The sequence below is a fragment of the Dermacentor andersoni genome, chromosome 3 (genome assembly GCF_023375885.2).
Source record: "Dermacentor andersoni chromosome 3, qqDerAnde1_hic_scaffold, whole genome shotgun sequence".
NCBI lineage: Eukaryota > Metazoa > Arthropoda > Arachnida > Ixodida > Ixodidae > Dermacentor > Dermacentor andersoni.
Window position 1 is genome coordinate 154,416,531 of NC_092816.1, and position 26,419 is coordinate 154,442,949.

Below are 26,419 nucleotides of genomic sequence, written 5' to 3' on the forward strand. Positions count from 1 at the left end.
TATGTAATTTTCTTGCTTTCAAAAGCTCCGTTTTAAAGAAAACTGTTGCTCTGTAAACCTTGCAACAATAACCTACTGCTTCATCTTGATTTATTGATTGCCTTACTGTCTCTTTAACGTCAGCCCTACAAGCGTTCCACTTTTGCACTGACCACCTTGTTTGCAGACCAGCTATGGATGCTTATGCTTTCTATGCATAACTAGTATAGAAGAAAAATTTAAATTAGAGAATTTATTAAAGAAAACAAAAAGGGAGAATGCATCCAACTTTCGCATTTGGGCACCAATGTGGTCATAATGACACAGGTAGCTCAATTACAGCATTCACACTCCTGGACCGCTGGGTGTTCATGAGCATGGTCAACAAATAGTGCTTTGTTTTCGAATGCATAATTTTTACTTTTTAAGCCAATCCCAATTTTGGTACCCATGATCAAGTTAAGAAACATAGGAAGTGCACTACTTAGACATAGCCATGCGTGCGTACAAGCGCAGTACCATTAGCCCTGCTACTGTTAGCACTGCTCCCAATACAGCCGAACACAGATGCATCGAATTTGAACAATGCTGCAAAGCAGTCAGATTGGTGTGGTTTGTACAAAAAGCATACTCTTGTATTCAAGACTCAATTGAAGAGCTAGAGGATGATCGCACTAATCTTTTTCCAGAGAGCGGGCAGCAATGGATACAGGAACACATTCATGCAGAACCAGGGGTCCTTCGCAATGTTCTCCACCATTCATCCCCCAGTGTAAAATCACTTTTTCCGTAATCGAGGCATGAGGAAACAAATAGCTACAATATCGGGACATTTATTCTTCTTTACTACCATATATCAAAATATATGAGCGTATCATCTAACTAAAACTTTCATGCTGGAACCAGTGCACCACAGGGCACACTGATGTGCCGAAAAATGACTAGGTCAATGCTGACATACAGCACCATCACATTCTCTTGCAGAAATCGAAGGGCAGCTTTAAAACACTCCACACAGAAATTTCCTTTACATAACAAACTTCGATTTCAGGACGTTCAAAACTTTATAGATGATGGGTACGTAATGCAGAATGCACAGAAATGGCGCAGTCAAAGATCCCCCCCCCTTCTGCACTCTGTGGTCGTTCACACTCACCCAGAAGACATCGTATATGAGGAGCCCCGTGAGGAGCAGGGTGGACACCTTGAGGCTGGGCAGTCGCACAAATGCTATAAACGCCACGCACAGACCCATTCCCATCGCTGCATTGTCAAGAAAGTGGATGGAGATGGGCAGAGGAGGGGGAGGAAAACAAAGGGGGCAGAGTCAGTTGCAGTGGTCAAAATGTGTGTGCTCAAACACAAATCAAAACAGCACAACGCTCAAGACTGGACCCATTGGTCAATGTTCGCGGCTGATAATGCAAACAGAATAGACACGACAAAGGAGGTGATAAGGGAAGCACTTCTCATGTCTTTGTCGTTTTTGCTGTTTGTTCTGTTTGCATGATTTGCCACAAATAGCCAAACTGAAAGATGGCCCTCGCAGTTGTGGTAAGTCACGCAGCCTTATTTGCGAAGAGAAAACAAAAATGATGAAGTGAGACACGGACACCGACTTCGGCGCCTTAAGTGCATTTGATCGAGACGCGTCGTGCAACATAGACGCCGCATGTTGAATCGTTCCTGGCTCTCTCCCTCTGCTTAGCTCCACTCCAGTTTGTGTCTTCCTAGATGTTATTCACGCACTGTTTCAGTAATCTGGCCCACTTTCTTGCTGGCTGACCTGGTGACCCGTGACACGCACGGTACTATTCAAAAACTTCTTGTGCTGTGCTCATGCATGAACATTGTGGACATCTGTGGCAACAGTTTGCAATGCTGGTCAAATGAACTGATCAACTCATGGTCACTGTGTTTCTTATTCTTAAGAAAAAAGAAAGAGGAAAAGGTTTCGCACAAACAAGCAAAGCTAAAGCAGATGTACTTCCATTTTGCCCAGATGTCTCGAAACCACTAAAAAATAAAAAAATTAACGCAAGAAAAGAAGAACAGAATGGCAGAGTAGACAGCAACAGACGATAGCATAGGCGCTAACACAACACAATAGCAAGCAAGCACTAATAAAAGAACAAGTTAGTCCTAGTATCATCAATGGAAATTACCAACATTGATACTTGGGCCCACCAAAGGTCCCCTAGTGCTCTTTTGCCTTTTAAAGTGGTCCACCATTTTATGCGAGTGGCATCAGAAATGGATGCAAAATGCAAAACACTGTTGCAAGTCACTGGTATGCCCTTTAAATGAGAAGAAATGGGGTTAACAGAAGGGCCGAATTTTTAATAGTTATATCATAGGAAGCTTCCTATGGTATGCCCTTTGCCACACTCTACACAGCACACTTCCAAAACTGCTTCTCAGTTAAACAGGCCAAAAGAGTATAAGCGACGAAAATGACAAAATTTCCCAAGTACTACAGTTAACCAACAGCGAAAAGATTTGAATGTGATAAGGTAGCTGTAGCTTGAAGCCTGAATATGCATGAAGCCCATCCTTTTATAATGGCGCAATACAAGCTTCTATGGCAAAAAAAATTTTGCATTCTTTTTACGCCACAGTTGACCGCAAGTCCTGTTTCTGTAAAGCAATGAGTAATTTTAGGCAAGCTGGTAATTTGCGGCATTTGTTCCTGTTCACAATGCCTGTTCTTGCCCCATTAGCTAGCAAGTCTTGCACCACCATGATTTGCGAAACGCTGCAGGAACAAGCAGTCATTGATCACAGTGAATGCACAAAAACGAAATGACAATGTTGTAAACAAGAAATTTCCACAAATAAAGGACCTTAAGGAACATAAACACAAACAAAATTGCATAACCACACAAAACATCACCCAGGATTCTAAGGCAGGAATTGTGCATTGTGCGGCTGTGCTGAGATGTGTCATTTTGGGATAGTAACATTACTCGTACATGGCACTAAATTCAAAGCTGCTTGCTTTAACCTGCGAATGCTAGAAATGGTACATTTTGCGTACTCACGAAAAAGAAAACGTCTCAAGACGAAAGGACATCAAGGCAAAAAGCGAACACGGACAATGGCAGGTATCTGTTTTACTACAGTATTCGTTACTTTAACCTGCACATACTATTTCTGTTCCAAGTGTTCCGTAAGTGTATCCCCACTGTGAAGGGGTCAAGCTGGCCAATCAAGAGGCCTACACAGTGACTCGCATTTCCCAGCCTAGTTCATGATATACTGTGGTATCGTCCTCATAACATGATCAGCCTATTTGGCATCTATTGAAGCACGAAGGTCTGTTCCAGCAATATACAATTTGCCCCCGACTACCATTTGCAGACTCTATCCCTTGTCCTTATCCCATCACGTTCCCCCTAATCCCCCCTTCAGCCCCATATGCCTATGTCCTACACACATATTCTCCAGGTAAGACACTGAGCTTAGAATGCCAGAAACTAGATAAGCTAGTGCAGCTGAGAAATGTACACCTAATACCACAAATGTTTCGCAGCTCTCTATTGTGCAGGCATGGCAATCCACTCCAAGACACAGCTTGCATGATCAAACCCGAGTGATCCCAAACATCGGCAGGCAAACACGCACCACCACTTCCCGCATTTTTTTTTCTCCCTCTCCGGCATGCACAGTGAAAATCCCGAGGATACAAAAATGATTAGTTTAGCTTACCGTTGCCCTGTGAAAACAGAAAGAAGCAGGCAGGGATGTCAATCAAAAGAGGTACCAAAAGAGGTCATGAACTAAACATAGGCACATGGGCAAGGTTCCACTAAGATATCTAGCATTGGCTAATGCTAAACTGCAAACTATGCAGGACAAACAGCAAAGAGATTATTGTCATTGATTGCAGAGTCTTATGTAATCTACATGTTCACTTTTACTAAAATTTGGTATTGTGTTGTAAATGGACCTGAAAAAAAATTTTTTTTTTGTTAGTACAAAACAAAGTGTTGTGCTTAGAGAATTATAGCTCTCTTTGTTTGTTGCTAACGGATAAAAATACATTGCAAGAAATTATTGTTGGAAAAGACTTTTACTCATGCAACTACAGTATAATCGTGACCTCGAGCTAAAGGGCGGTCTTGTGCACTTTAACTATGGTAGCAGTGACATCCTCCTCTGTTAAAATTTAGGTGCACTAAGACATCACTATAAGCAATACTGTTTTTGATAGTGCAATCTGATACTGGAAGAACTTTAAATGAGAACTTGATTTATGCATGCTCTTGCAGATAATAATTGCATCTGCAACAACATAAGGCCGTTACAAGATCTACATTCTTCAATGAACAGAGATGTTAGTACCTAGCCAGTCTAGATTGCATCATTGGTCCCAAAAGGCAAAATGGCAGTTCATTACCACAGTTGCACCCTGAACTGGCATAAGCAACTTGATAGCCACATACTATTAGGTAAAGTTGAGTGACAAAAATATAGCCTACATTACTTTAATCAATATTAGCCTCAATGATGCAACTATTTATTACTTAAAACTGGCCAGATATACTATTTGTATGTATGTTTGTTCACATACACTTATAGCAATGAGCATAATATGCATGCAAATGTCAGTTTCACTATGAATTTTTGTTCTCTCTAATTTGACAGAAATTCAATACTGCTTTGACATCAGACATTGACATTTGCCACTTTGACTTCTCTAGGTTCTTTCTCAATTATTGTTTTCTTCATGTTACTTTTAGTTTTAAGCTTTTCTGTTGTAACCATAGGAAACATAGGTAACATTTACCTCCACTACTTAAACATGTAATGTCCAAGTTCTTGAGTGAAACAATTGCCTCAAGACACAAAATTGTGAGGCATGGAAAAACTGTCAAGTTAGTGAACATTTTTGGTGCCTTAGCACAACGCTAATGAAAGCCAATGCACAATTGAGCATGCAAAAGAATTGTTCAAGGAAAGGAAATTTTTACTACTAAATTCCATGCTAACCCAAAGCACAGAAGGAAAAAAGAATGAGAATAAAGAAAAAACAAGCTTTGGGGCTCTCTCAGGAAACATTGCAGAAAATATTGCATCAAACACTGCACACTAGATAAACTAGTTGTGAGATGTTGAGCCTGAATACAATGCACACAAGTTTGGCTTTGAATATCCTCTACCTGGACAACTGAAACCACAGTGCACAAATTTATCAAATTCAGAACTATGCGCATACGTACAAGACCCGCAACATGCTGTGGCTCGACCGACTGCATCATTCAAAATGCATCCACTCTCAGCTCACTCTGATCTTGACAGCCTCGGCGCTTCATTTTTGAGTATGCTACACTGTGTTGGTAACCGTTATAAGCTGTCAAAGGCGTCCTGCTTATTAAAACAGAACAGGAAGTAATTGGGCAATACCCACCGTCCATGAGTAACCAGTGTCCCGTGAGCACCCAGACACACACAATGGCCACGGAGAGGGAAAAAGAGACCAGCTCTGCTGCCGTGAAGCGGCCACACGTTCCAAATGAAATTCTGCAATAGGAAGAAGAGAGTAACAGATCTCAGCGGCAACAGGAAACTTCAGCGCCACCATGCAGCACCATGTAAAAAATCCTTTCTGCCAAAAGGCGTCACACGATGCGTGACACCTCCACGTATCACGTGACACCTTGCAGCAGAGATGATGTACAGCTCTCGCCTAGGCCGTGAGTGGTGGCGGTGGCTAACACTCTTATGGTTAACTTTATTTAGTACATGTACATAAATACCTATGGAAGTGTACAGGAAAACAGCGCTGCGGTAGCTCAATTGGTAAAAGCTTCACACGTGTAATGCGAAGATGTGGGTTTATATACCACCTGCAGTCAGTTGTTTTTTCATCCAATTTCATTTATATATCTTAAAATTCTACATTTCCAATTACCCAAACATGTAGTTCCCCCTATGCTTTTCTTGTTGTCATTGTCTGTTGGCTTCATGTGGTTGTGAATTACGAAAACCAGGCACCGTGGTTATAACCTTCTTCTTGTCCTACTAACATGTTACTTCAGCATTACACATATGTTGCAAATAAGCATGCACTCTACGTGAAACTGCTAATGGAGTTTGCTAGAGTGTCCTGCACTGTTGCAGACTTAGATGCCGCCTTCTTTTCCACCTATGTCTGGACTGAACAGGGCTTGATATGGTGACTATCCAGCAAATATAAAAAAGCAGCTGTCTTCAGCGAGAAGCAAAACACCGTGTGTTCCTCCTTGCCCAGTTTGTCAAACCGATACTCATGGATCCATTCCGCAAAATCCAGGTCAGCATAACGGGAACAATTGTGTTGGGCACGTCCTAATTAGGCCTCGGAGTCCAACATTGTTTTCAAGGCTTCGAGGCTTAAATTGCGACATGCTTGATTCTTGCATTCCTGTGTGGCAAGTTGAACTTGACGCATTCCTTAGCGCAGTATGTGTGTGCAACTTTTTGGTGACAGTTTCCAGCCGCCACTTTGTACACCTTTGTTCCGAGCCTGTCGAGGTCAGCTTGTGTAATGCTGCAATTGCAGTCATAAGGCAGGAGATGCAGTGTGCAGAGGGAGCGGCTGTTTAAAACCCCAGAGGCATTGTGGGATACCAACACAGAGTCATTAGGCATGGGGTTACATATATGTCTGGCTGTACCCAATTAACTGGCTGTTTGACCTGCTTGACCGGTTCAGGCAGCCAGAACACTCGGCTGTCGACTGAAGGCACGAGTGGCGTACGTATGGGGCTGACTTACTTTTTGCCACTGGAGCAGGGCCTTATGAGGTACTGGCACATGGGCAGGAGCAGGAAGGCTAGGGCAATGGTGGCGATTACTGCACAGAACAAAAATGAATACACGAGGGTCACAACATTATAATCACTATCATCAGACCAATGAGGTCTCCGATTACCACAGTCTGGTGTCAGGCATCTCCAGGTTATGCCTGCAAGTTTCCTAATCTCGCCATTTCATTCATATAATCAGTCCCCAGCTACGCTCGACTGTGCTTATCTTGGCACCCAATCTGTTGCTGTAGGTGAGAACAATGGTTATTGTAATGACCTGCCTTTCTACCTTTTAATTTCAACTAAAATACCTGCTACCAACGTTTATTCTCTAATCTGTTCTGCCATTTGTCTATATTTCTAAATGTTAGGCCTATCCTTTCCCATTCCATCTCTCGTGCACTCCGAGAGATGCATAGTTATACAATGAAGGCAAATTTTCCAAATAATATTTAAGCATTACAGACCACAAGGTTATCTAAACAAACAGAGCTCACTATTTTCATCAGAAATGCCCGCAAGGAATACTGAAGAAGAAAAAATCACTTCCCAAGCACTCCGTATAGATGGTTAACCAGTGACGCTGAAACATGCGGACCAGGTGCTTATCATTGGGTTAATCCCGACGGTTCATTGAACGACGGCTTGGTAGTCTGCCGGATCCTCTGTACGCAGTCACTGCTTGCACTTGGCTACACAAGCCTGTTCTTGTGCCCAGGCTGCAGCATCGGCACAGTGAAGACAAGCTCGTTCCCAGTTCTGCTCGCGGCGTTGCTGATTGAAAGCTGCCTGCTCCTAAGGAGTACGTATGATGTGCGGCCTACCCATTTTGGAGTTGGAGCAAAACTGCTGCACGTGCATTAGGCTGCGACGGAGAACGACGACGTCCCTACTGGCGCAGCTAATCCAACACCACTTGGATAGCACAAGGCCTTTTCACTCCAATCCATGAAGTCATGTTACCTGGCCTGACTGCGATAGAATCTAATGGGAATGCTCCCAATTAGGCATCAGTGATTTTTATGTCACCGCTTTCATCAAGCCAGCTTTGTCAATGGAAATTTCGGGCCAGGTAGCGTGACGTCATGGATCAGAGTAAACTGGCCTTGTGCTATCTAGGTGTTGGCCTCTCTCTCTCTCTCTCTTTTTTTTTTTTTGCACATGAGCATGGGGTTGCATCGGAGGAGTATTTGGCATACAGACGACCGACAGATGGATGGACGGACGAATCAGCTATCCATTTACAGCTTCACTGTAAAATATGTACCGATATAATCTTAAGACACAAGAAAATATTGTGGGTTTTTCACCCGTGCTCTAGGGACAAAGGAATGACAAAACAGTAAGTGCAAACAATCACAAGGGCCTTTATTGCACCTTTCATAGACTAATGCCTGCTAGCCGAGTTGCTATCCACAAAACATGCCGATGGGCGTGCGACAAATCGCGGAAGTCCGACTCACCGCGACCAGATAGCGAGCGAATATGTTCGCCCCATGCTGGACACCAACGCCTGGTCATTCGTGCGTACGGTCAAGCGAATGGTGGTGCATTCGAACGACTGTGTTCGTCCATTCTGGGGTAGGCTTCGAGAGACGGTCTCGTAGAAGCATGGATCAGCGCATGCGCAGAACGTCCGCGCCACTTGCCGACCCCGAGCCAAAGAGGAAGAGCCTTCTCCTTTCCGCGCCCAAGTAACCCCGCTGTTAGGTGGCGTTAGCAGAGCCACACTCGTGCCATCTCTCGCAATGCACTTCAACCACACCGACTGCCGCGGGCACCAAGCCACGCGGCGAAGCCGGGTTACAGGAGACGGGAGCTATGCAGGAAAACAAGAAATCAGGGGACGCGTGAGTCACGCATCCCTACAAGATCTGAATAAAAAAATTGTTGTAGGCTTTGCAGAGTTGAACGTCGTGATAATGAAGCTACATCAAACACTAAAACACCCTCATCATATCTTAAAGAAACACTTTATATTTACTTTGTTATATCAGATAACTTGTTGGACCCATGTTCGTCCTATTGAGGTTAACAGTACTAATAAGAATACAGTATCAATCAAGAAAGTACAATTTTGTATGATTACTGAAAACATTTAACCCTGTATTCATGAGTGTTGCCTACTAAAGGGAACTTACCAGAAAATTCTTTTTTTCTTGTCGAGTTTCAGTATTCAGTACAAAGTTTCTCGCTAAATGTATTCGGCCAACACTGAATGACAGACAGCAAGCGTCATTCATTGGACTAGAACAGGAACACAGGATGAGAAAGAAGTTTGCCACACAACTCACTGTCTTTTGAAAGTAAGGTCAGAGGAGATGGGGTGATGCAAGGTATCCTGATGCAGTGGTGTCACACATTGTGATGTAAAGCAAATGAAATGTACGCCTATGGTTCACATATGACGAGATCTGTCTATACAAATTGAGAATGAAGCCTCAGGTAGCTTGGGGTGAATCGGACTTCCAGTTTCATGTCTGGGGTTTTCCTTCTATTACTGAAAAAATATCTGCAAAGTTTTTCTTTCTGTTGATTATGCTTATTCTTGATGTGCTTTGCACATTTATGAGAGCGAGTCGGAAAGTCTTTGCCTTTATATTTTGTTAGTCAAAATAAGGTACATACAGGTACATCTTTCCAGGAGAGGTGGATATGGCGCGCAGTGGTTTTGTTAAATCCAAATTGTATTGTAAAGATCTGTCCAAGTGGGAGTTGAGGTCAGATGTCCTCCACAGAAACTTTAAAATATTGAGTGTCATCCACGCTTTCTTGTGGAATGTGCGTATTGGACAGGGAAACTTTTTGCAATATTGAAGTACCATGGCGATATCCTTCCCAATAACAGAAGGCCACAGGTAGTGTGTGCTTCACTGCACGGCAGTTAGTTCTTTCCTCTACTGGTATGCTTCACCGCATTACACAACTGTGTTGTGCGGCGAAGCTTACTAAAGAAAATCTTCCATTATGGAGTGCAAATAAGACCCTTCATGCAGGAGCCATCCATATATTGAGACACATACCTTGCTAATTTTTCCTCCATGACATGTACTGCCCTTCACATTAAATGCCTTATTTGACAGCATGTGCCAAAACAGTGCCGTTTCGTCGGCATGAATGTTTCCGATGATGCGAGAAGTTATCACAACGTCATTGGGAGGAGTACACTTGCAGAAGCACAGCGTTCGGTATATAGAATGTGGCGGTGGACAGGAGTTAGATGTATGCATAGTACATCGCTATACCTCTGCATAGGATTCAAGGCGATTTTACAACTGTTGAATACAGACAATAATTCTATATATCCGAGTTTTGATATATCTGAGATCAACTGTTGTACATTGCAAGCATTCCCTTTCCTATTCATCTCAAAATGCCATAATATTGCTGTCAACTCAAAATCTTAAACTATGTCAATTATAGGCTAACGGGGTGCAGCACTCACTTGCAGTGCAGATGGCAAACAGCATCTGCATGGAGTCGAAGAAGAAGAACATGACCAGAAGGGAGATGGAAGCGCCCAGTGGAAGGCATAGAGCTTGCATCGTGTCCAGTGTCTGCACATCTGCGTACACACACAGGGGGAGAGAACCCATGGTCAGACCATTGCCATATGTAACTGCCAAGCTGTAAACACAACTCAAAGGATTAACAGAAGTTTGGACTAGGTGGTTATGGGGCTAGACCTCACTTATCTATGGTCTTTAGCAGGTCACTTAATGGGAAGAATAAATCAGTTTAGAATTGTGAAGTTTTCTTTAAATTTCATTTATTTCGTGAGAAATTGTTAATTACTAGCAGAAAAAAAATCAAGGACAAAGAAAGTTCCACGCATCAAAATATTTTCTTTACTAACGTGCCCCCAAAACTCTGTAGTGGAAAGTTTTTGCATTCTGTTTCTGTCGGAGTGCAGCTGTCGATGCCACTGGAAACCAAATGCGCGACTTCGTGGTCAGCAGCAAAGCATAACGACCACTGAGCCACCACAGAGAGGGATTATGAACTATAGCAAAAGTTGTGTGAAGGTGGTGGCATAACTGTTCAGTATGGATATGCTTATGTGACACAGTGCTGGTACTTGCCCACTCTCGCTTTCCTTGTGTCTCTCAATTTACTAAGCCATGTTCATAGCTTACTGTCCACAATTAATTTTCTTTTTTCTTATCTGTTTTTACTGCTTGTGCCACGTTTATCTCATTCGCCTACACAGAGAGCATGGAACATTCAGCTGATGGCTTTTAAAATTGTGTACATCAGTACCACTGCCATGCCTGTGTCTATCCTTTCAGTTGAAATTGCACATTGTAAACTTAAGCTAAAGCACAGGCGGTTTTGCCATAAGAAATTGCCCTGAACGTTTCATCACACATCTTTTCCTTCCTGCCCTTCCAACAAGCACACAATCTTTCCAAATGAATGTGCATAGTTTACATGGTGTACTGCAATTGTAGGTACTGCACTGTACAAAGAGACTGTTCAAACTTGTCTAACAATGTTTGTTAAGGGTCCAGGCAGAGGAACAAGACCTGCCAATGACACCGTAATTATGTTGCTCCAGCTCGACATCTTAACTATTTCGTGGTAGTTAGGGAGCCATCGGCATTTCCCACCTAGGTACTATCCAAACACAATACTGGTTTGCTTCAGTGATGCAACAAGAACTTGTGTATTCAGCATCACATGGCAAGGCATTATAGCGACACTGTAAAGCTTATAGTATTGGATATAGAAGAAATGCTTCAGCACCTAGGGCAAAGTGTTATCAAACAATCAAATTGCAATGTGTGACATGCTTTCATACATTATTTTCTGCATAGCATAAGCTTCTAGGAATCTTTTTTATGATTTAGCAAGAACTGCTACATTTGAACTGATCAACAGTGACAAGGGGACTTGTCACTGTATGGTTGTTGTTTGTACGTGACAAGGAAACTGTCAGAAGGGCACTGTCACAAGGCAGCTTTAAACATTCCAACAAATGAACCTGTCTTCAGAAGGGTCTGCCTAGACAAAGACAAGTATACTCACCGTCACACACCTTGTTCTAGCCCTGTTCATCACTTCAAATCTCCAGTTTCCTGTGTACATTTGTTCAGTTTTACCTTTACACCCTTGTACTAATTTATTATTGACAGTCAGAGCCTCTGTCGAGTTTACAGGTGCTTCAGTCTAAGCTCACGCTTTCCTTTTTTTAAACTGAAAACAAACAGAAGTGAAATACTTCAGGCAACCGTTATGTGAGGTTAAATGACAAATGAAAGATGAAATGCAACCTTCAGATTTATGAAGATTGCCGAGTTATGAGACGACAGCAGAAACAGCAAAAGGAAACTTACATATATGGCTACACAGAAATTACACAGCTATACACACTGCTCACAGTGTTGTAACTTGTATATGCAATGGATTGCACCTTTCATGTTTGCGGAGTGCCCAGTGAAATGGCTCAAATTGCAATAGAAACAACCAAAAGAAACAAGTAGTACAAAGACCAGCCAGCCAAAGAAACACACATTCCTCAAAGAGACCTGTCAACATTTTGCAACTTCTGTTACACCTAGACAGATTTCTTCACGAGATCAAAAGCACCATTGAAAAATTGGCCCATTAATATGAGAAAAGCTTACAATGGTGACTAAGATTGGTAATTAGGTGCAGGAAACTAAATGCAAACAAAACCAGCACATACCAATACAACCAGTTAATATAGAATATTATTGGCAAAAACATGCATGATACATGTGTTTTAGTCAGTGTAATCTACATTTCATAACCAAAACCTAGGCTTGCATTTGAGCCACTATTTCACCCATAATTCCTTCTTTATTGCTGAAATGCTGCCTTAGGCAAATCTGAATTTTTTTTTTAAGCACGGTACTTCTACAATTTGTTAACCCTAGCCTTTGTAGCACATTTCACACTCAAAAGACTTGTAGTGAATAAATGTAAATCCTGAATACAATGATGCATTTCACATCATTTTATGGGTAAAGGTGGAAGAAAGAGAATGCAAGTACAAAAATTCAGTGTCCTGTTTCATTTATTGGAAGTCTGTGGCCCCGTATTATCAGGAATCACACAGCTACTTCTAGATAACAACCTCAGGTACAAAGGCAATCAAGGGAAGAAAAGGAAAAGGAACAATATCTACTCTTGCTAGACAAACACTGGATTGTTGATGCCAAGATAACAAACACAGCAATCTAGTTACTTTTACGGAAGCCGTGACAAAAATAGGCATGGCACAACTGACCACACACACAAATAAGCAGACAGTTTCCTCTCTAAAGATACAATATCCATTGCAAGAGTGAAGGTGACTCAATGTAACCTACCCAATTGTGATTCTGCTTCATCACGGCACACAGTAAATCTCTTGCATGTTCTACTATTACAACGTTGAAACCTTTAACTAATTTATAGGGACACTAAAACGTCAGGCTAAATCAATTTAAACTAGCAGAGCATCCTCTCAGAACTTCATATGCATTTCCTGGCGTAAGGAAAGGCTGAATAATAGGGGAGAAAATGGAAGCCACACTTTTCAGACATAAATTGCACTGTCACTGACGTCAGCACATCATGAATCTTGTGGTGTTCTTGTGCACTTGCACTTTTAATGCAAAAAAAGAAAGTGACAAATGTTATAATGCAGAGCTTCTGCTTATTTCCAGATGTGTCCTAATCTTTTGTTACTAATAAAACTTAACTGGTCCTGTACAGGTGCTGTGCAAGTCCTTGACACTACGGAGAGCTGGTGCAGCAATTTCAATGCGGCCTCGCCATACATTTTTGCTTTTCTTTAATTTCTTATCTGGCTTACTAGACCTACAATCAAGGCAAGAATGGCAGATCATTTAGTATTCCAGAAGTGTAATCTAATTACCTCGTTCAAATAATACTTCTCTTAGGTGTCCCATTGAATCTTCTACACAAAAATCGTAATCTCACCCTTCCTCCAAACCAATCGCTTCCATGTGAGTTTTTATCATGGCATTGTGAGCAACACTAAATGCAGCGCTTGAATAAAACAGCAAGCACACGAAGCTTGTGGGGTTTCTGGCTCTCGCGGCGTTTTTCGGGCTTTCGCGGTGGTTGTGTGGAGCCATTGCGTTGTGTTGCCGGGGGCTCCGTGTCCCTCTCCTCCTTGCCTGGACGGGGTGGCAGAGAGTCATAAAACACTGTCACTCTGCTGTCATCCCGCCCACGGGAAGGTCATCAGGCTTTCCCCATTGGCCGACATTTTGGCGGGATTCGGGCCCTGCTTGCGTGCACTCCGGGTAAGCGCACGCAAGACGGGGCCCGGGGAGACCACATCGGGGCGTCTGAAGGTGCGTACGTGTTCCTCTCTGCCGGCGGCGGCCCCCTTTGTCCGCCGCTGGCCGATGGTTGCTTCGGCTCGTCGGGGTCCCGGCCTCGGCGGGCGCGCGCACTCTTCCGTCGTCTCGATGTCCTGAGGCAGCGTCTGCCGATCGTGCCCCCGTCTGTTCGTCTGTCGTTTCTATTTCCCTTTTCTCTGCTGTGGGGTGCGCGATGGCAGGCGCTGACTGAAGGATAGGCAGCCTCTTACTGCTGGGTTCTTTGTTCTCTGTTTCTCTCTCTGTCGCGGTGCGCCGTTAGCGGCCACCGGCGACCGTTTGGCTATGTTTTGTGTAACTAGCTTCATATTCGGCCGTGACGTTAAAACTGATGTTTCTATTGAGTCCCAGCTCAATAAATGTTCTTTATGACTTCTCGAGAGATTTGCCTAGGGTCTCCCTTGCTGCGCGCGTGGTCTCGCCTTCCCCTAAGCTGTGGGGCCGGCGGGGCGCGTACGCGCGCAGCTGCGCGTCGGCACACGGAGGGGACCGGAACAGGCGCAGCCGCGGTGCCCTGCACGCATGGCGGCTCGGAGTGCTCGAACCCGCGGTGGTCGTCCGGCACGCGCGGAATCGGAGCGTGAGCGCCGTGAGCATCGCAAGGAGACCACAAGCTTCAGAACTGAACAGAAATCAAAAGCAACGATAAAAGGAGGCCACTAACTATTTTCAGCTCCCTGGCCGTTGCGCTCTTTCTGCTCTTGCTCCATGTTGAGTGACCTGCGTAGAAAAGAGATACCATTTACTACTCCATTACGCAACACGGCAATACCATGTGCATCTAGGTGCGAAACCTTTATTGCAACACCTAAATACAGTATTCATTTCTGCTATAGTGCCTCGGCTCAGTCCCCACATGCACTTCAAGTATACAGAGGGCATTTTGAAAGAATCCTTCAGCTCTAAACTAGTGCTTGCAAAGTCCTGTCCTTCTACTGTCCTGTGCCCCATTGTGCTATTCTAAATTTTAACATCAAGTTTCAACAACTAGCCCCTCCCCCACTTGTGCCCTCCTACAGTTACATCTTCAATGTGTGACCTATCTGAAACCAAAATACCACGATGACAGTGCTGGAGACACTGTGATTCACATTAACCTGCAGTGACAGTAGTTATGAGTCAGAAGAGAAGAATGCCCAGAATTATTCTCTATGAACTAGCTGCTTCTTGCAATAACCGAGGACTAACATGTATTGACATGAAAACTTCCAAATTTACTCTTGATGTTTCTGCATGAAGCAGTGAGGACACATCAAGCACAAAGGAGGATTGCCAAAAGCACCCCACATTTTCTTCTATGTTTAAGTTGCTTGTAGCAATGCATATTTCCATAAGAGGGAAACTCACTATAACATATTAAGCAGAAGTCTAAAGTCAACTATGCGGTCTCAAAGCGTACTGACATCTTACAGCACATTTCTCGTTTCTCCGTAAGTCAGTGAACACACCGTATAGATTTGTGTAAGGGCCGCACTTTTTTTTTTTTTAGAGCGCAGCTCTCACTAACATCTTAGTGCACATTTCTAATTTCTCCCAGAGCCAGTGTGCATACCGTATAGAGTCACATAAAGGCTGCACTTTCTTTAGAGCACAGCTCTTTGGCGCCTGTTCCTACACTGAGCGCCGGCGTCACTCGGCGATGTCCCTTGACATAACCGAGCAACCGAGCACAGCGAAAGATGAAAGAACGAACGCAAAGCACAGCGGTGGATGAAAGATGGCAACAGTGGTGAGCGTGAGGAGGAAAGTAGAGGAGGGGGTATGGTGAAAGTGCGAGAATGAAGGCATAGTGCCGCACAAGACAGGCTCTGCGGTGATGACCGCTACGAGATGGTGTCAGAGGAGTACGTTGTCATCTGCCTCATCCATGGCTTGCGGCGAGCGCGTCCACTGATACCATATATAGAAACAAAGCACTGCATGAGTGGAGGTCTGCCTGTGACAGCTGCTGCGAATCAATCCCGCGTGTCACCCACGCGCTGGCTCTTGAGATCTCCCGATTAGCAAGGCAGTTGCACTGCGCTTTGCTCCGTTTGCAACATGCCACACGAGACAGATTGTCCGTGCCAGCCATGCTCCTCACAGCATTCTCTTCCTAATATAAACTGTGTACCTATATAATCATAATACAAAATATTGAAATGTGAAATGAAAACATGTATAGAGCTGCGCTCAAATTTCGCATTAGAGAGTATTGTAATAGTCAGTGAATTTTTTAAACAATTTTGTTGAGGTAAGGCTCTCACGTGAGACTGAACCATTTGGTCAAAATTGTGCCAGCGCAGCTTTCACTTCTGCACACACCGGATCCCCGGATGCACTGTTTATTGCATCAGAGGTCAATGCGCAGCTCTCACCATCTAGTAGTGGCACGCAGAAGTACAAGCGTGCGAAAATTCACCAGTGCACGTATGTGGCCTTCCACGCGTCCAGCCCTTTCACGAATCTATATGGTACTTCCCTCTCCTATATGTGTATGTGAAACAGGAGCAATCATTGCGCACTGCATGTGAGCAACGTTGCACTTATTTGTCAGCACTGCACACTAATAATTATATCCGCTATGTTTTTTCCTTCAGTCTGTTGTCAACACATACACTGCTAAACTACAATAGAAACATGTTATCTAATGACCTATTTCGAAACAACTAATACAATAACACTACAAACGTGATCTCTGTCTAACAATACTCCTGCCAGATGGGCAAAGTGATACCACTGTGCTAATATACTATGGCCTTCATGCTGGAAGACCATGCTGATACCAAAGCTCAGTGCAGTGATAGCCAGAGCAAAGTGGGCGTCATTCCACAACAGTGTGGTGGTACACCTTTGGACACAACATATAATTGACAAAAAAGACTGAAAAAAGCAATAGCAAGTAAGTAAGTAAGTACCATAAGTACAAGGTGCATTTAAAAACATTTTGATGTAAAAGCTTTAGGAGGAGATGCTCTTTTTAAAGTGGACACATTCCATGCCTTTCATTGTAAATGTTGCAGGACCCCTTTAAGTTCCGCAATGACACTAGTTTTTGACGAGCAAAAGTGTGTCCTTACAATGCTTTGGAGACATTCTACGACAGGCAGTTGCAGAGCAAAGGACTTAAATAGGAGTTAAATAAGGCTGTTTCAGCCCTTGGCATATTGCTACCAACTCATGCTTAAATAAGGGAGCTGGATGTACAGTACTCATCTAGATCAACCACTCGCTTGCTTGTAACAAAGCTTTGTGCAATATAGGTAAGGTAATTTGCAGCGCATTTTGTTTAATACCATTGTCTGGATGCAGTAATTACCCAATTCATCCAGAATAAACTACAACTATGCATCGTGCGGGGCTGAAAAACTGCCTCTACAAAACGGTGGTGCCATCCTCCCCTGTTACAACAAATATTGTGGCGTACCCCATCTTTTGCCATAACAGTGAAAGGTGGTGGCACCGTTCCTTCACTGAGAAAGTCTACACTTTTCATCTGACACCAATGCCAACGATGGCAATTCAAGACAATACAGGCAGGTACAGCACTAAAATATGATATCAAATAAAAAAAACCCTGCACAATGACACTTCTGAGCGAGACATGGGTGTAGAAGAGCTAGTAGTTCAATTTAACAAGTCATTTATACTAGATTTTTCTTAATTATGCATCCAGCAGACGAATCGGTACTATGCCGATTCATCAAGCCGCATGTGCTCGCAAATAAAAGATATATTTTTGCTGCTGGTTTGATGTGCCTCCTACATGCTCCTTCAACACACAAATAAATGTGTACTGGCACTGACCATACGGAGCAATGGCATCTAAATGCAATGCAATTTTTTATACATTCCTGACAGTACCGCGCACATCTGTAGAAAATTGCACTCAGGTTGTATTAAAAGAGTACTGACAGAAAATACTTGTCCAATATTTATTTCCTTGTTGAATAGCTATCTACCTATTAATTACACCATGGAACACCTGCCGTGCTACCGCGGCACCAGGTGTTCCCTTTCATCTGCTCTGCTCAGTCTTGAGGCACGCTCGTGATGCAGCGGCACAGTTAATGGCAATTTAGGTGCAGTTTCCCTGCTCCAGATGACAGATGCCAGCTATCTTGCTTAACGCCTCATTTGATGCTTTGACATTTAAAAGAAAGCAAGAAAAAAAGCGGTGCACAATATTTTTGTGTCAGTACTTTTTTGTCACTCACTTTCATGACTAAGTAAAAAAAAGAAAAACAATTTCACACCCAAACACGTGAGACCGGACAAGAGTACCGAACCAACATTCTGAGTGGCTTGCACATGACAAGTGGCCTCACCTGAAGCTGCCATACACCATGAGCAGAATGGAGATGAGGAAGGTGGAGACGCGTGATGAGTCCACCAAGGAGTACGCCCTGCATGGCAAGAATGAAAAGAAAGAGAGAGACAGCAGTATTAAGATTCAGACTCAGTGAGCACAACAGCACAAGACAATCACAAGATGGAGATGATGTAAAAATTTTTTTAACTTGCAGTGTTCTACCTTCCAATGCTGCAACTGGCTCTGTGAAAGATGCTATACACTTGAAGGTAACTATTTTTCTCCCACCAATTGGTTTGCATGCGGACAAGGCTGACATGTGAATGACATATGACAAGGAAGTTCATAGAGGTGCTGGCATGTAGCGATTATGTCGGCTACAGTAGTGGGGTTCCAATGCAATGCAATGCAACGGTCCCAATGCCTGAGTAAATGCCGCACGTGGTTATTCTCCACCATGGAGCTGTTGACACGATGACAAAGGGCGAAGACATCTTCTATATATGAAGTGTACGATTCACTGGTGTGCTGAACATGCTTGCTAAGCTTCTTTTTCGCGACCTTGGAGTGATCAGCATGGATGGCAAAAATCTGCCGCAGCTGCTGTTTAAAAAGGTCCAGCCTATGAAGTCACGTTCATGGTTGAGAAACCAAAAACCAAACCACAGGAAATTAAACATTGGCATTTGTCATTCCAGAGTTGCATGAAGAATATGTGTGCTGGTAAGGACATTCATCTTCATCGACATCAGAGCTTATAGCCCTTTTTACTAGCCTTCGGCCTCATCAAATTGTCAAAGAAGCCGTGAAATAGGGTCATCATCACAGAATCCTTGGTGGCTTTAACTAAAATGAAAACACCACTTCAGAACAAATAGACACGTGTGTGACCTACGCATCCCTAAACGATATTCCTCAAGCTGCACAGTTAAGACAACAAAAAGTATTTCAGTGATTGCAAACTACTGCGGAATCAAAGAAAATGAAATTGTGGATTCATCTACAAAAGCGGCTCATGACAGTTTGGAGACCTGCCTTAATCCCCTGTCTCAGTTTGACAAACAGTCCATCTTACAAGGCCTTAGGAATCTCATATGCAGTTGTCACACATCTTGAGTACAGGCTAGATCCTCAGTTTCCACAACACACTGACATCTTACATTGTTTGCATCTCGGAACTGCTTACACAACGCACTTTTTATTTTGCATTAAGCATGTGTCCTCCCCACATTCACGTGGCAATGACGACAAAGAGATATACCATCTGCACACTGTACTACATGACAGAAAGGCAAATCTTGCTTCCCATGCTCAGGACAGTGCCTCGCTTGCTAGTTATGTGAGCAAACATAAATACTATGCTGTAAAAGTGCACAAGGTGCTCACTGATAGAAAGCCGAAAACAGAAGGCTGTCACCCACCATAGCTGAAACATCCAGTTCCAAAGTGGCAATTGTTATTAGGTGTACTTTTATTTTCTGGCACATTCAAAGAAATTCGGTTCAGGTCCAGCGCCTGCCAAAATTCAGGTTTGCCCGTGGTATTCGGTTCCATTCGACATCATTATAATCTGGTTATGCTATGCTACAAAACCTTCCCCGCCTCCATAACCGCCGTAGAGGTGCAGCCATCTGAAGGTACCATAGTGGCTACCACCCGTGCAATTCTGTCATCTTGTCAGCTCTGATAGGTTAACAGGGCTGCTAAGTCTCAATCTCATTGGCTCAAAACACCAACATGACGGCATTTGACAACATCACAGAATTTGAGTGTCTAGAATACATACATGCAAGAAAAAAAAACTAGGAGGGAGAATGATGTTAGACAGTTAGCCTTGGTAAGCCAACCTCCTCTGACACCGTCCTTCCCTCTCTTCGGGGCCTACCTGCGTGTTGACGATTGGGAAGTAGGCAATCCAAGGGTGCCGAACCTTACAGTATATATTGAGACGCCCTATGAAGGTCAGTCCTCGCCATCCGCTCAGCTCTCCCCATACTCTCTGTGCAGGTTAGGGGTCATTTCCCATGAACTTTCGTTAATACTTTTCATGACTAGTGTAAGTTACGTCTCAACACCACCAAGGGTGTTAACGTTTGCCACGTGTCAAACCTCCTAACCAGACGTCAGCGTGGCGTGGACAACGACTAGGAGCCACCCTAGCCACGACATTAGGCTTCAAAATTATCCTGCGACACTACTTTCTAGTCTTTTTCCTTCTTCCATGGGCAAGGTTGCCAGGTTCGGCAACTGTTAGTCAAATTGGCTATATTTAGAGGCTCCTTGTGACCGAAAATTGTAGTTAGCGACTTGGCTGCTTTTGGCGGTGGTAACTGGTATAGGTAAGGTTCAAATTGTACTCCCTCTGATGGCTGCCTTGAAGCAATAGCCCCAAAAGCTAGATCTCAAAGTCAATGACTTTGTGTTTTGCAAGTGCCGGAAGCAAATTTAGAAGCTGAAAATATATCATAGCTGCCATATGACCAGCTGGCCTCTTCGACTTGTCCTAATCCCACCCCCAGCAACAGTTACCTCAATAGCGAATCTTGAAGACCATGCTTCTCGGCACCAAGAATGACTACAACAGCCGAAAACATGTCATGGCAGCGATGACACTACAGGTGCCAGTGTCTATGCAAGTTTCCTTTAGAGGTGCTTGCAACTGCATGTCAGGGAGAGTAGAATGTGTGTTATGTCATACAGATTGCATGGGAACATTTGGAGAGATGTCGTAGCGGTGCAAGGACAGCATACAGTGAGCTTATGTTATTGTTCTGCGATTCTCGTTTGCCCTAAGTGAAGCAGAAAACTACATCTTTTCTTTATTGCCTTCTTTCTTTTTGTGTCAAATATTTACAATTCTTGGTTTGTCGTGATTGTGGCTACTTTGTCGGCTACCAAATAAAGCTTTTGCTATAGTAAACTGTACTTTTACCACAATTGGCGACTTTTTTGGGGCTACATTCCGGAAATGTTCGGCTACTTTTTCTCCCGAAGATCTGGCAACCCTGCCGACGCGCACCCTAGGCGAAACGAGCGTGCTCAATGCAATCCGATGTCGTGCTTGATTTGTGCAGGCGAGGTCAAGAATCGCGCTTTGCTGTCGCCCGCTCCGCCGCAGATGGAAGGGTATGGAAGGAGAGACGACAGCCAGATAAGCGGCCGAAGGCTTCGTTATCGTACGCCACTCACTGCTTGCTTTACTAAATGTTATCGTACGCCGCTGTTGTAGGCAAGGCGCACCAGGATATCGCTTTGTCTTTCTCACCAGTGCTTTTCTTTTTTCTTGCTTTTTTTATTACGCCGTAGCGGAAACTTTGATGTCGTATGGGCCTTGGAGTAGAGGCTCCATATACCGTATTTTCCGGATTGTAAGTCGCACCCCCCCCCCCCCCCCCACACTCCCTGCCATTTTTCTCGAGTTCCTAAGAAAGCAAATGGCCTATTTTAACTCGCTCGGCATAATGAAACCAAGCCCGTAGGCACACTCTTCGCGAAATTCCGCACTTACCCATTTCAGAACACAAAAGTTTTATAAGCAAAACTTTTACGAGTCGCAAATTCTAGCAGGAAAAATATTCAACCAACACCCAACGCTCCTCTTAAACCAATATTTATTGCACTTCCCTCTAATTAGCCATCCTACTCCAACACACACATACATGCAAAAAGCCGCAGTTTCGCCCGCAAGGCGAACCTTCGATTACGATAGCAAATTAGTGCACAGCTATAGGAAGTAGGCATAGTAGCTTTAGCGGCCGCATAAACTTAGAAACATTCAGTTACTAACTGAATTGACAAGCATATGGTATCAGCGCGCACCAGCGAACATGAACACATCACACGCTGAGCGCGGACAGCCGCTGTCAACACGCTGGTGTGAGCAACGCGGTAGCAGCAGCGAGCGAAGTGACCTTTGTGCGGTCTTCCGCATCGACGCAAGAGCGGAGAGCACACAGCGCGCGCGACCGTGCAAGGCACACACTCGTTGGCGGAGTCGAAGCCGCCGCCTCCCCGCACTCCCTCCCACGCTGGCTTCCCGCCTGCCCCCAACGGCGCGCGAGATTGAGCCAATTGAGCCGCGATCATGAGTTCCCCTCGTGCCCGGTCGCGAAATGCGCAGCTGCTGCCGGAGCACAACGCCCACTCCCATCCCCCCCACGGTCTCTCGCGCGACGGAAGACGGCGCGTTTCCTCCCCGCTTTCCTCGCGTGCTTTCCACTCGCACACCGCGCGGCGACGGTGTTACCCCCCCTTAGACTTTATACACAACATCACGGCGACGGAAAAAATGCGCTTGGAGTGTCCATATACTTGCGATCACAATTAAAGCGAAATGGCGACCGGAAGCCGCAAGTACAGGGACTTGTCGCACGGGTAACTGATGCTGATGATAATCAAGTGGTGCTTTCTGTAACACGTGCGACACAACGTAACAGTAAAAGAATTACTGCACCCTTTAGCTACTTATTGCGTCGGTTCTGCGGGTTTAACCTTTTCTTTAAAAAACTACACTATGATATCACGACCTCCAATAAGGGAAGCACTTATATCACGGACGCCACTGTGGCCGCCTTCACTGCTGCTGGACCCTACTGCCGCCGCCGCGCTCCCTGCACACACCTTCACCAACGTCACTGTTGATGATACAAGATTCCATTTCTTTTAAAATGGTTCCGCGCACGGATTCTTGCACTAGGCAAAAAAAAAAAAAAGAAACAGATATTGGTTGCACCAGCACGCATGCTGTGTGTGTGTGTGTGTGTGTGTGTGTTTGTGTGTGTGCGTGCGTGCGTGTGTGGGATGATCATTTTTAAGTTTTATGAAATTCTTAAAAATTATGGCGTTTTACGTGCCAAAACCACTTCCTGATTATGAGGCACGCCGTAGTGGGGGACTCCGGAAATTTCGACCACCTGGGGTTCTTTAACGTGCACCTAAATCTGAGTACACAGGTGTTTTTGCATTTCGCCCCCATCGATATGCGGCCGCCGTGGCCGGGATTCGATCCCGCGACCTCGCGCTCAGCAGCCCAACACCACAGCCACTGAGCAACCACGGCGGGTTATGAAATTCTTAAAAATCACTTGTGGCAGGTAGCATAATTCTTGTCCTTCAGCTGGATTACTCGTAGAGGCGACAATTACTAGCACGAGAAACCTAATCCTCTAGTTAACGAAAACTCACTAATTAATTTCTTAATTACTTTACGGCCCATACTGCAACTAACGAATTGTAGCCGTATCCACTTGAAATGAATTTCCAGGATGCCACCAGTTTCGAGATATTTCCCAATGTGTGGGACGAAATGCATGGGCGTTCCAGTTACTTTTGTGTTCCAACGCATATAAGAGCGTTGAAGTGGAACAACAGTGCATTTTTACGGCGACTTTCATGGTGCATACCTCCAAACTGGCGTCGTTCTGGAAATTCATTCCACGTGGATACACTTTGCCAACTCCCCGGCTACAATTAGTAAATTGCAATATGTGCTGTAAATTTATTGATTCAGAAGTTAATTGGTGAATTTTTGAAAACTACTTGAATAGGTGTTTCGAATTCTCGTGCATGTAATGTCCGCCTCTGTGAATAATCCAGCTCACGGACTAGAATTATGTTATCTGCAGCAGGCGTGTTTAAAAAAAATATATATTGTAAAGCTAAAAATGATCCCACTGTATATATGTCGCACCGTTGTATAATACGCGAAAATTTTGAGAAAGAACAGCGACGTATACGCCGGAAGATACGGTAAAACCTTTTTGTTGGCGGTGGTGTTCCGAAGAGACGGAGATCAAAGAGCTAGCCGACTGCCTGCATGCATGAGTATCCGCCGCCCAGGCTGAAGCGCTCGCAGCTATACAATGGCGATAAAGTATAGTGCAACGGTGCTGAGAGCAGTGTAAAGGCTTCAAGGGCTTTTATAGGCCTTTGTGCACAGACAACAGATACGCGCCAGAGGGCTTAGGTTCTCCATGTCCATGGAGGCCACACGGGAGCGCTTTGGCCATTCAGGCACTACAACCGATTAAATTTGGCCGTAGGAATATGCGGACTAATACATTTCATTACAAGATAACGGGGCTGGGATCAGGTAACTATTGCTTTCGATCGAGTCTTGCTTTCTCATCATTCGATCGCCGCTCACGATCCTATAGCGTTAATGTAGACGAAGCGCTGTTGGAACCACTGACGAAGCGCGTGAAGGGACAGCAATAGATTCATTTTATTATCGAGCTAGGGCCTATGTTCGGCGTCTGATCTGGCACTTTGTTTCACAGCGAAGCTGTTAGCGTCTAGTTGGTCGGGGATTTGTCGTGTCTGCGTGCGCAACCTCTACTAAACCAAAAATGTGGGCCGATCCCAGAGACAGTCCAAAAAAGCGAGAAGCGCACAGTGTGTTGCTTCTCCAAGAGGCATCACATGACGTCATCGGGTGACATAACGACGACGTCACGTTTGATGAGATGAACTCATTGGGTGATATAGTGACGTGACGATGTCGTGATCACGTAACGTAACGTTTGACGTGGCGATGTCACCATGCGACGTTTAAGGTGATGACGCAATTTCGATTAGTCATCATGTCGAACGTGACGTCAGCGCTTGGTCAAATGAGTTTGGTACCAGCGGATGTCAACGTCGGATTTTTGGCGTCATGGGCCGTATAATGATTTCGTATTTATAAAGAATAACCCCCTCAGCGGCTGTAGTGGCGGTTTTCCACAGCTTCGCTGGACACCCACTGCCGCAGGACCGGGATGGCGAGTAATTTTTCTCTTGTTTGAATGTAGGCATATGTGCTGACTTCGAAGTGGACACCTGTGTTCTGTGCATGGTTGCAGAAATAGAATAAATGATTCGAAGAAGCCACACACGCGTACTACACGACAGCAGTACAAGAAAATGGAACCACAGGCAGCTTGTTTTGGTTAAAATTGTGGTGATCGTTGGAGAGAAACGTACATCTAAAGAAGCCTCGCAAATTGCAGTGAGCGCGAGGATCGATTTTCTCAGGCCTCCGAGCGTACGCAGTACCTCTAGCTGTCCACTCACTCCTACCAAGCAGGGCTCAGAGTAAGTACAGGCCCTCGAATGCGCCTAGCACTTCGTGAGCAACTTCAGTGCCACTTTCAAGCTCGTGCAGGCACGACCTCCTGCACGCGCCTTGCACTATTTCTGCGCTCCACGACCGTCTCAAGTGCAGGAAATGCCACGAACCTTCACCGAGATGGAACGAAAGGCGCCTCCTCGACCACTTGAGCAAGTGCAGACGAGTGGAATTTATCGCTGCAGACAAGCTCCTGCTGCAGGAAAGGTTCGTTACAGCACGTTACGAAAGACCCGTATCTGTATAACATCCTTTTTTTTTTCTTCCATGGACACTAAAATGATGGCTTCTAGTACACTATGCTCTGGCTTCTGCAGCACACGTTCTTGTTTTATATGCTTCACCATAAGGTTTGGCCGGAAGCGGAACCCTCCATGACAGAGCAAGGAGGGGCCACGTATTGAGGCCGCTTAACGATAAGTTGTCACTCCCCCAACCTCGCACCTTTTTGGTTGTCGTGCAATATATTCGTTTAACGGTTGCACAGAAGCTAACAGCTGGGAGGAGCGTGCACGGGCAGGAGCGGGGCCCTTCTGGAAACGTGCTGTAAATAACCTCTGCCTCCTGCTACTCGCGACTGAGCAGACGACGACACCCTGACGCGGAGGGTCACGTGCATTCGTACAACCGTGCTTCCGACTGGGTGACGCGCCAGCTGTGGAGTTCCGGTGCGGTGCAATACTGGCCAAATGGCGCATATGTTCTAAGCTTATGCAGCGTGATTCCGCACTTCGGCATCCTTGGGACACGTTTGACTGGTTCCTACCGCGCTCCGTTTGGTTTTCAGCAATTCGGAGTCCACCAGATTGGATAAAGACGAAGCATACACAAACCGAACCTTCAGAGCAATCGGAGGAGCCATGTCGAACCTCGGTCGCGCTCCCATCTCGAA

General features: G+C 44.7%; 1 protein-coding gene across 1 annotated transcript in view; it reads right to left on the minus strand.

The window, feature by feature from the left end:
* SppL (signal peptide peptidase-like protein) overlaps positions 1–26,419 on the minus strand; it is a 112,634-nt gene that overhangs the window by 12,649 nt on the left and 73,566 nt on the right. Inside the window, exons 2-7 of the mRNA XM_050172894.3 lie at positions 18,436–18,513; positions 14,793–14,848; positions 10,216–10,335; positions 6,739–6,817; positions 5,390–5,502; positions 1,136–1,242 (exon numbers count right to left, since the gene is read on the minus strand). Coding sequence (XP_050028851.1) covers positions 1,136–1,242; positions 5,390–5,502; positions 6,739–6,817; positions 10,216–10,335; positions 14,793–14,848; positions 18,436–18,513 — 553 coding nt within the window. The remainder of the gene's footprint in view (positions 1–1,135; positions 1,243–5,389; positions 5,503–6,738; positions 6,818–10,215; positions 10,336–14,792; positions 14,849–18,435; positions 18,514–26,419) is intronic.